The 12,024-nt window shown below is 41.6% G+C and overlaps 1 protein-coding gene across 1 annotated transcript in view; it reads left to right on the top strand.

The window, feature by feature from the left end:
• The window catches only part of fras1 (Fraser extracellular matrix complex subunit 1), a 262,161-nt gene that overhangs the window by 177,287 nt on the left and 72,850 nt on the right, over window positions 1-12,024 (top strand). Inside the window, exon 28 of the mRNA XM_054610644.1 lies at window positions 5,472-5,795. Within this exon, the coding sequence (XP_054466619.1) occupies window positions 5,472-5,795 (324 nt within the window). The remainder of the gene's footprint in view (window positions 1-5,471; window positions 5,796-12,024) is intronic.

The following is a 12,024-nucleotide window of genomic DNA, read 5'->3' as shown; positions in this document are numbered from 1 at the left end:
GATAGTTATGTCTATTAGTTATATAAAATAAACATAAATGATAAAAACTGAAAACAAGCATATCGTTTTGCAAGTGAGGAAAGGTTTCTTGACTCTGAGGAGGTTCCTAAATCCCTGTTGTGTTAAGTAAACTTTGCAAATAGTTTATATGTTTCGAGGTCTCTGTAGTGACAAACACCCACTTTATTAGCTTACGTGACTGCTTTCTTAAATGTGAGTAAATTAGTTTTTAGAGTGAATTTGCAGGCGCAGAGCTCAGAGCGCTGCTTGCAAATGGTGACGGAGTGGAGCTTTATCCTTTCGGTGTGTGTGTGTGTGGGGGGGGAAAGCTCAATTACACCATCGCTTGATTATCTCGACTTTCGCAGACATTAATAGCAGAACCGGCTGATAAGGAAAGAGCAGTAAACATAACAGATTGAGGCAACGGTAGACCAGCAACTCCTGTGTTCTTTGAGCTTAAATTACTGTTTTTTTCAATGGAGTCTGGTGGCTTTGAAGAGAACGTAGATAACGGCTTCATTTCCTGTCGGAAAGGAGAGCCAGGAAAACCTGCAAAATGTTCCAAAAAATAGACTAAACTTTAAGAGATATTGATTTTTTTTGGGGTGGATCTCAATTGTAGGATGCTCTGCTGCCGCTACATCTCCGTTGTCTCTTCTTCTTCCTTTTTCTTGTGATGAATTTCGTTTTTTTCCCATACTATGGGTCAGATCAATCATCTGCCTCTCATACATCTGTAATACTGGAAATAGATCTTGTTTATATAGGTTTATTAAGACATTCAGCGAGTTCTCATTCTCCTCTCCAGACTTTGAAATATCCCCCCTCCCCCCTCCCCCATCCCCAGATGGCACATGGGTAATTTACAGACATTTCTGACAACAAACACAAACTGTCTCTCTGTGCTGTTTTCCCGTCTTTGAACTTCCTCGCTGCAGCAGAATGCAGCCAGGAACATGTCACGAAGAGAAACACAAGTCTCATGTGATTGCTCCTTTTTTAACTCGACTTCAAAGAGCAACACAAACACTGATGTAACTTTCAGGCTTGTTTTCTGTCTTTGAAAATAGAGATCTTGTCAGTATTTGTACATTCGGTTGTAGATTTGCTTTGAAAGAAGCTTCGACGTGGTGGAAACTCATTTTCATTATCAAAAGCACAACGAACTGACTGTAGATAGCAGAGCCGACACCAATCATTTACCAAAATCTTTTTATCACATATGTGACCTGTCAATCACAGTAAGCCCCGCCCTAAAGCATCCCCTGCTTTATGGTCTGTTTGACTCTAAATGGAGCATCATTTACTAAATGAACATCATGCTGTATTGAAGAAGACTTGAAACTAGAGATTGAGACCATAAACTCATGTTTACAATGTTTACTGAGGGAATAAATCAAGAGAGAAGTAGAGTCATTTTCTCATAGACTTCTATACAACCAGAGGAGTCGCCCCCTGGTGGACAGTAGAGAGAATGCAGGCTTTAAGACACTTCAGCATTGGCTTCACTTCTAAGAACCAGAGGTTGTCGCCCTTCATCCTTCATGTCTGCCAAAATCATGTTACCTTGCGAGGCAGCTTCATTAACAACATTGCGAGATCCAAAGAGGATTTGGTTTTGCTAAATCTCTACAAGTTGCAACCGAAATCTCCCCAAATGCAAAAGGCGTTGTTGAACGGGTTGACTGAGAAGCAGGATGGCATGCAGGAAAAAAAAATGCTATTTGTGCTCATGCAGCCCTCTTCGTATGAAAAAAAGACTGAAAAAAAGAGAGAAATAGTTGATTGAAATCCTCGTCAGATCTGCAGCCAGCGGGCACCTCGGAATGTAATAGCCTCAGGAATGAGAGATCTGAGCTGCAGATAGACCCCCCCCCCCCCACTCGCCTTTCTGACTGGAGTGACTGCTTCTTTTGAAAAAAAGTTTCCAAGAGTCCGGTATCTGCTAGTGGCATTTCTACTGAGGTGGTCTCACACAGCCCCACATTTCCATCTTAGAGAGGCAACCTTTAGGTTTCTGGGACTTTGCTCTGCTGATATCGTGGCTCTCTTTGCTGTGGACTTTCTGCAATTGCCTTAGCTGTCAATCATCACCGAAGCATTTTCTAAATTTCCCCCTAAAAATTATCGTTGATTAAGGCCCTGTTAACACGTATCCAGATATGTTTAAAAACAGATGTTTTCATCAACATTTAAAAAAAAAAAAAAAAAAAAAATTCTGTCGACATCACCTTAATTTTACAAAATATCTCTGTCCACACTAGGACACAAACAAATTGTTAACAATAGTAAAGCAATAGCTAATTATTATTATAATTATATTACAAGTTATACAAATGTAATATATGGTGTTATGAAGAAAACGAAAATAGCTTAATATGTGTGGACGGGACTAAAAGCCTAAACCTAAAACGCTCTGTTTTACGCATAGACTGTATATAAGAAGTGGCCATAAGTTTGTGGACATAAAGCATCCCCTGCTTTATGGTCTGTTTGACTCTAAATGGAGCATCATTTACTAAATGAACATCATGCTGTATTGAAGAAGACTTGAAACTAGAGATTGAGACCATAAACTCATGTTTACAATGTTTACTGAGGGAATAAATCAAGAGAGAAGTAGAGTCATTTTCTCATAGACTTCTATACAACCAGAGGAGTCGCCCCCTGGTGGACAGGAGAGAGAATGCAGTTTTAAGACACTTCCGCATCGGCAGAGTTTTTCTTTAAATCTACACCGTAGAAGGGCGTTTTTTAAAATATCCGTTTAAGTGACTTAAAACTCTGTTTGCGTGTGGACGAGAGGTGAAAACAAAGAGGAAAATATCAGTTTAAAATAATATCTGTATTCGTGTTTTCAGAGTTATGTCTAGAAGTAAAAGTCTGAAGTGTGAAGTCCAGAGCAACATGGCGTAGTGAGAGTAGAGCTGCAGATAAAAGGCCCTGATGCCCACAGAGAGGCTTACAGGCAGACAGGTGGACGGGATCAACCTGGGAAAACATTTCCACTCTGCCCGTCGTGTCCTCTGAATACAATCCAACACGATCACAGCAGGAAATACAAAACAAAACAAAGAGCAAACCAGCAAACCGACCCAGGAACCAGCACAAAAAACAGCTTTCCCCCCCCGTATCTTCTTGAAGTGCTGCAGAGCCCCATGGGTGACGACAGCTTTCCTCCCAAACATGAACCTCACCTCTCCCTCACCTGTGAGGCGATGATAAAAGGTTAGCCCTCCTACCCGAGTGGGCCTTGTTTGTTTTTCCTCCGCCTCGGGGGGGAAGAGATTTGGCTTGTTGCCTTTAGTGAGCGGGCATGTCTTAGCATGATTTCAAACCGACACACACTCCCACTTTCAGCCCCCGCCAACACATCCAGAAACCTTTTGTTTTTTCCTCCCTACCAACTGCTGAAGTGACAACACAGGATTTAGGTGGATGCCCGAGGGCCCCGCCGCCTGTCTCTTGGAGATAATTCCTCCAACGTCTGAAAACTAAACGACCCCCAAAATAAGAACACAAAGTGCAAAAGGCTGCAGAGCACAACATCCCCCCCCTCGTTTCAGCTCTGCAGCTCCAGTCAGAGGTCACTTTGGTTCAAAAACACACACACCGAGGGATTCTGTGTGTCTTAGACGTCCCACATTTTTCTCTCTGGCGCCAGCTTGTTTCATACGTTTCCCCCCTCTCCCCCTTTTTGCTTAAGCTGCCTCTGTAATGGCAAAAAGTTCTCGCTGAAGCTCAGCCAGCCGCCGTCGAGTGCAGCGAATTGGACCCGAGCCCCGCTGAGCTGAGCGTCTCGGAGCTCCGCGGCCCTGTCGACGGGTTTGATTTAGGGCTCTCTACCTGCGTCTCCGTCGCTGCCAAAGCCGCCCCGCTGACAACTCCTGGCAGAGAGTCAGGCTGAGATGAACTGCATCAGTGTCGTTGTTTTTAGGCTTCCAGCCTTTATTTTTCTGTCTTGCTTTGTTGTTTTCTGTGTCAGACACAAACACACACAGAAGATGCAAATGTACTGAGGATAGACCTCATGAGAATCGTTCATTGACTGATGTTAAAATTAGAAAACAAAACAGTTTAGATGATATTTGACTAAACGTTTTCCATTATTTTTCTTGCGTCCAAATGTCCAGCAACACAAATTATTGGTTCGGTTTAGGTGAAGTCTGTGGTTTTGCTTAATATAACTACAAAAGGGTTGTTTAAGTATAGAAGCTAAGTGACAAATAAGTCACCATTGACTTCTGGTTTCACATGGGATAAGAACAGTGGTCCTCTGAGTGATAGAACTGTGTTTTTGTCACCCTTTGGTCAGCCTTTTGTGTATTATTTGAATGCAGAAGGTGCATTTGTGGTTAACTTTGTGAAACATTGATAACATTTTTAATTGTAGGGTTAGAAAAAAACATTAGGTTTGGCTTAAAACCAGAACGAATGTACCGTCACGTGACTCGGTGGTATAGCGTCACATGGCATTATGTTGTCAGTAATAATCACTCAACTTTTGGTTTCACACGGGACACCAACGCTGGTCTCCTGAGCAAAAGTCATGTGTTTGTTTGACCCAACCACCACCCCTCCACCTTGAGAGGACTTCTTGCTCTTAATGGGTTAACATTGGAGTTAATTAAGAGTTCGTACAGATGCTAAAATATGCCTTATGTATCAAGACTTACCAAGTGTCTCTTTTTGACGCCCTGTTAGTGAGATCAGGCTGATCATATGAAAGTTATTCCAATATTCACTTCTCTTTTACCTCTTGTTTGGTCTCTACACACTCCATTTCTTCCACAGTCTTCACCAACTTGTCGCTGCCGTTGTCTGGCTGCCGTTTGGTGCTGTAGTTGGTGGCTTACAGTTGGTTTATCAGAGCTCTTCTACTGAAAGTCTGCTGACTAAAGTGTTAAATTGTTGACTGAAAAAAGCAACGAGCTAAATGAGGCTAAAAGCTACATAGATGTGCATAGTTGACATTGATTCTCAGTGGGATTTGGCACTAAAGGAGAAAGTCAAAGCTCCGATGATCGAATCAAAAGTATAACTTAATAGAGCTTAATCTCTTTTTAACAATAAGTACACTTCTAATCTTAATAATCCTTTTTTCCTGCATACATAATGGTAGAAACACAGACACGCTGAGCTCTGGATAAAGTCATATCCTCGCTCACAATAGGAGGCGCTCTCACCGCTGTTTCTTAATCTACTTTGTTAGCGAGGTGAAGCTTTCCTCCGGTACGGCTGAGTGCAGTTTAATGAGGCCGCCCTTCATCTTCCTCATCTCCCTCAGCGGTTGGACGCCATGCTCCCCCCCGGGAGAAAATTTATCATCGTATCTAAATCAATTTGGGAGAAATTGTCCTATTTTCTCAGCCAGCCTTTAAAAGTTCCAGACCAGACTTATTAAAACAATGTTAAAACACAATCTCATCTCCAAACCTCTCTTCCTTTTTTCCTTTTAACCTTTTTAGCCTCCGAGGGTCATGACTCTCGCTCCTCTACCCGTGGAGGGCCGTGGCGCCCAGTCAACCATCACCAAGTCGGTCCTGCAGGTCGACGACCCCGACAACCCGGCCGATGTCCTGGTCATGGTTCTCGAACCGCCCCGTCACGGCCGGCTGACCCGTCTCCAAGGCGACCGGGCTCTCAGCCGATTCAAGCTGGAGGAGCTGTCACGGGAACAGATCCGGTACGTCCACGACGGCTCGGAGGGGACGGAGGACGGGACGGTGCTGCAGGTCAACGACGGACACAGCTACAGGAACATCCTCCTCCATGTCCACGTCAATCAGAAGGTAGGGAGGACAGACGGGGGGGAAGGGAGGATTTCAATGGCTGCAGGGCGGATGTTTGATATGAAGATAGCAACTGCATGCTTTCAAAATTCAAACATCAGCAGCTGTTAACGTCAAAATATTCAATCGCTGATCCGGCTTCTAACCTGCATGAATACTGGTTGCATCAGTTTATTGTTACACAACTAGCTTCTGACTAGAAAGACACCTTTTCACTTTTTTAAACTTGGCCTTGGTTGAAAATCTTCTACAATGGCTGCACCCAAAGCTTAAGATCTTTGCTCAAACAGTCTGTATTTATTGCCTGAAATATCACACATTTTGTAGATCACGTTTATACCTTGACTCCAAAACTTTTGTCCGCCATGAAAGTTTTTCAGAACAGGTTCTTTTTTCTGTGTTTTTTTCAAGTCCATCAAAACTATTTAAAGAGTTGTTTGACCCTTAAGAGCCACCGTGCATGCAAACGTCATCATCCAACATGAAATTTGATAAGCTGATTCCCATCATCTCCCTGCACAAAAGCATTTTATGAAAAACAACAGCTTGGATTTGAAATGCGTATGAAAAATAAAGGCCTGCAAAGTTCTTCTACACTCAGCACAACAAAAATAACAAGGGCAACAAATATACTCTCACTCTCTGTTTTAAGGCTCTCTGGTGTTTAATTTAAAGTCATCCTGCTGCTCACTGGCTCAGCTCAAACATCTCTGCAGAGGCAAAAGACCCGCATTGATCCTCTATTAATACTGGATGAAGTTCTCTCCTGGAGGTTACACAACAGAGCCACATTAGTGTATTGCAGCTCAACTTCTTCACCGGTTGTGGTTTCCAGACTGTAACTCAGACAGGAAGTGGGGATTGAGCCAAAATGCAATTAACAAGTTCACAAACAATGTGTTAAAAAGGTGAGCGACAAATCCTCTCAGAAATCACTTCTACTCTGAAAGTAGAAACAAGTACATGCTGGATATATATATATAGTACTTGCATTCATTACATTCCAGAGTTTAACTGTGAATTGTAAATGATTTTAAAGCGCAGAATAATCCGATTTTCTCTCTCATTTAAATATATTCTGAGCTGCCCTCTGGCTACAGGAGAAACTTTTATGAGCAGAAGCTTTGAATACCAGTGAATATACTTTTTTCACTTATAATCGTTTTTTTAAACTGAGTCTCAAGGACTTTTTTTTTTCTTTCTTTCCTCCACAAGTTCAAAGTTCAGTAGTTAGGAAGAGGAAGATGTTTAATGAATACACTTTCACATGGACGGATTCAAGGTGACTGCATTTGTGTGGCAGCTGAAAAGCAGATTATTAAGTGTCATTCAAGTTGTGAGAAGTTCATACATATTGTATCTCGAGTGACAGTTGGCATCCACTGTAGTCCTTTAAACTCCTTTAATTGCCTCAACTTTTAGCATTAATTACACTGCTCTGTTGACTTTATCCCTGAAAGTAGTTTGCCGCATTTATGGGCTGATCTTCGTATATCTAGGAGCTGTGACAGAAACAGCAGGTCTATCATATTTCTGTGAGGTTATCATGACGAGGACATAATTATAATTATCTGGCAACGAGCGCTTTGCACCGCAAACCGAAGCGGGACATATATAGACATCAGAGACAGGAATGTGTTCACGCCTGTTTTCAGTCCTTGTGGGGACCAACCTTGAGAGTGAGGACATTTTTTTCTGCAGGCATCCTTTTTTTTTTGTGCTCCTCTCACATTTGTATCAAGGTCCCACTGTGGAGGATCACATTGTCACATCTGTGCTCCTCACATATAAAGGCATACACACACAAAACTGATTCACTTACGCACACGAATATACTAAGAGAAACTAAAAGTTTTATGTATCATATTATAAATGAAAGCAGCAAGGAGAGGGAGTTTCTGTGGCATTGTCAATTAAGACCCATAAACTGAATGAAAATATCTGCTTTCTGGCTACTAGCGATAGCTAGCGGTAGCGTTAGAAACATTGCTAGCAGCAGGTCCAAGGCAAGAAACATCAACAAACAAATCCCAATTTGAACTAGAAAGCCTCAATCTCGCTGCTTTAATGACGGCAGAGTTTCACACCTCACTGTTTTTGTTAGCGGCTAGGATACATTTAGCAGCAGTGGCCCCTTGAGCCTTCATTTTACCGGGAGATAACAACCCTGTTTCAGACACATAGCCAGGCTTATAGAGAGCTAATCTAAACGCTGATGGCGTAATTATTCTATAGCACTTACATTGTGCCATCTTTTGCACTCAATTGGTACTAAAGACAACCTTGAGGTAGTGTGGCTGCTCTCTTTTTCTCATTGATCCGTGGCATCTTGCCCGAACTCCGACACTTGATATGTATCCAGGGAAAAAGGGAACATTTTAGAATTTCAACGAGCATTAAAGTTGCTTTTTGAAATCGTTTTGAAATTGAAAAACTTAGCTATGACTAAGTAAAGTTACATGACACATTATATACTCAACATCCATGTATCCAGAGCTTATATGTCTGATTTAATCCATGGGTAAAACAGTTAACAGGTAGCTTGCTTAGCTTCATTGTTAACCCAGTTAGCTAGTTAGCTTAAGAAAGGTCAAGACTTACATTCATAGTCAAATAAATATTGTTCAAAAAAGAACTTGCATCCTTTCTCTAGTTTTCACACTTGATGTCAATGAAAATGTGTCGGCGATTCTGTTGATATCGGTCTTTGTAGTATCCAACAGGTTGTGGAGAGACTACCTGAAAATCATGTTCACTTATTCAGTCAGACACTGGGTTGTATTATTAATAGTTTAAAACATACGCATTTTTTCAAGCAGTCAAATCTCAAGTACATCAAACATCTTTCAGCGTTACTGTAAATCCAATTCTGTTCCCTAGTTGTTATTCTTTCAACTTATCTGACTTCTTCCAAAGAAATTCCTCCAACTATGTATAAACCCTCTCAGCAGTAACAGGAAGTTACTGTACTCAGCTTTGGTTTTACACTACATCAGAATAGAAACCCCTCACGTGACACTGAACATCCCACCTCGTTGTGTGCCGGTTGTACGTTTGTCACGGCAGCAGAGACTTTTTTGTCGTTCTGTGATATACTCTCGCTACAGGTTTTTGGAGGGCGGCTCTGTTTGTCTGGCTGCATACAGATGATGCGCTTCAGGCTCAACTCCTCTGCTTTTCCTCTTCTGTAAATCAATAACATCCCACACACACACACACACACACACACACACACACACACACACACACACACACACACACACACACACACACACACACACACACACACACACACACACATACCAGTATCCATTTACTGTAAAATGTCCTGGTGCTGAATTATGTCTTGCATTAGACAGAGCAGAGAGAGAATGCCCTTGATTTATATCCGAATCTTTTCTGCACCCGTCCCAGCAGTGTCCCTGATATCTCTGTGTTGCCTCCAGCTTGATCTGCACGGGTGGATCACCATAGAATAAAGATCAGGGACGACATTTAGGGAGAGGAGCACCATTTACTGCAGGAATATTGTCTTCTCCCAGCACAACAGAAAAAGAAGAAGAAGAACAAAAAATGCATTGTTTAGCTGGTGTGATGCTGTGCTGATAAAAGTGGAAGATTTGCATAACATCAGTGTGGAATAAAGACAATATGCTCAGATTAAAACTCAAAAATGGAAAATAGTTACAAGAGAGCGCTTCACCTTCATCTTTACTCACCAAAATCACATCTCCATTCTCTTGTGTTTTCACTCTTGCATGTGAAACAACAGCTGTGTGTGTGGTAAACATCAACAACATCAACAGCAGGATGTTCACGTTCGAATTGAAGTCTGAAAACCTCCCGCTGCTGCTGCTGCTTGGATCTTCACCACATGCCAAGTCCTCTAAAGCAGCTGCAACACTGAGGGCGACCTGCCGTGGAAGCTGCTAGCTCAGGGATCTCAAAACCTGTGAGATATGGAAAGTCAGGAAATGAGATCAGCGCAATAAAACACCCTGAAAACTACTTAACGCCCAATGACGACTTGGTGAACCCGGACTTCCACGAAGCTCAAGAATAAACCCCTGAGTGATTATCGACTCCGCCTAGACTTTAACAAACCAGAGCCAATGAATCTTTAGTTCTCAGTTTTCTGGCGCTTTTTGTAAAAACTCCAAGCCCACCATCCAGAATGCAACAGTGGCTGTCGATGCCAGGCCGTGCCGCGGACAATAGCCTTCTCCAAAAGTTGGATTACGGAGCTCTAAAGCGGGGAGACTAATCAGGCCCTTAATGACCCTCTGATGGATGGACATTCTGAGTCCGAGCCCCGGAGCTGAGCTTGAGCTGAAACCCTTGGCTTTCAATTACTGTCTGGAGGAGAACACTTTGAGCCTCTGAAAAAAAAAAGAAGAAACCCTCGGGCTCTTCTTTTCCTCTGCAGAAATGGAAGGATATTATAATCTTTTTTTTTTGCTCAGCCTTGCTTTGTAAGGCTAATATATCGGCTTTGTTGTCAAGCAGAGTGCTACGAGTTTAGCTCCTCTCCCGCTGAGCCCTCGCCTTCATCATTGCTTGGGAATACCATAATTAGCTTTAAGTTTTTCTTTTTTTTTTTACATCCACGAGTCTGTGATTACATTTTTGATTGCTGTGATTTGTTTCCCGTCAAAGCCGGCGGCTGCTGTCACACAGCACCCCCGATGTTTGCTTTTTGCCACCACGCTCTGTTTTTAGACACAGCGGCGTCTCATTGAGATTAAATTAGAATTTGTTTGCAGATAAGGATTCAATCTACATTCTGTGACTTTCGCTTACTGTTGGACCCGTCCATCTGCTCGTCACGTTCACCCCTCCTCTCCTCCGCTGGAATTATGGGGAAATGAGAAACGACAATGTCATTGTTATTACAACAATATGACCATCCCGGCCGGCAGCTGTAGTCGATGTTTTATGGATGATGCCGACTCCATCTCGGCAAAGTCATTTATTTTCTGTTTTTGTGGACTGCAGCCAAAAGCTCTCTGGCCAGCAACAACTCTATTTACAGTCCATCTCAGACCTGCTGGCTCAAAGCCCTTTAAAGGTCTCTGATTATTCATTTTTCATGCATTTTTTCTCAATAGTACTGCAGTTTAGGAATAATAAAAAAAGTTGTTAGGTTTTATTTTCTATAATATATTTTGGACATGTTTTTTTTTGCAGCCCCTCACCTCCATCCTCATATTTAACCCTACACTTTAGTAGATACACTGATTGAAAACAAAATATATTTTATTGAGTCTCTAATTTTCGTAAATGCAATCTGTGGATAAGAGAACATGGCTGACCAAATAATTTGTGAGATTTTGGTGACCGACCAAAATCCTGGTGTAGCATGACATGATACAAAACAAGAACAATGTTTCAGCAGGATTAATACATAATCAATAATACACATTAAGCCTTGTAAATGAAACATATTTTGTTGCAGGTAATGTTTGTTTGTGAGGTATCACAAATACATTTCTAATCGTTGTCTGCCGAAGTCTGAGTAGAGAGGAGTAGATGGACGGGCCAGACTAGCAGGACTTTCACCCAGGAGACCGCTGTTCATGTCCCGCTTAACACCAAAAGCCAATGTTCTCAGATTTCAATATATATACCTAACGTAAATGATATAACGTAGCAAACACTCATTTTAATAATATTGAACAATAATTCATATTTTATGTAATATCTTATTTAGCTTTGGCAATGATACAACCTGAACATTTATGCCAATTAATCTTATTTCAATTGGAATTTAAGCAAAGCGAACAAACCTAGCTTGTTTTGTTTCAATTTGCAATATTAAAAACATGTTGATTCCTTCAAAATATAATTGAGAATGCAGTGTAGTTTTATGAAAACAGGTTTTGGAGACATGGTTGAATTAGTAAATCTCATGCTGCATCAGCAGGTGGAGTCTGCAAAGTCTTAAACCAGGCCTCAAGCCCTTTAAACCAAGTTCTACTCAAGTCACAAAATCTTCATAAGAATATCCATTTTGTGTTCAGTTGCAAGTTTTTCGCGTTTGTGAATGATCTTCCTCTCTAACCCCTTGAATTTACACTATTTCAAGTTTCAACTTAAGTCTTGAGGGTGTCAAGGTGTCAAACAAGTTGTTGCAAACAAAGTTCTTTTCCCTATTTGAAGGAAAGGACACTTGTAGTTTTGCTAAACGTAAACTAGTCAGATGATTGTTGATGGAGTTGAAGATGTCCTT

The sequence above is a fragment of the Anoplopoma fimbria genome, chromosome 13, assembly GCF_027596085.1.
Source record: "Anoplopoma fimbria isolate UVic2021 breed Golden Eagle Sablefish chromosome 13, Afim_UVic_2022, whole genome shotgun sequence".
NCBI classification, from domain to species: Eukaryota; Metazoa; Chordata; class Actinopteri; order Perciformes; family Anoplopomatidae; genus Anoplopoma; species Anoplopoma fimbria.
This window is presented reverse-complemented; position numbering and strand designations above follow the sequence as displayed.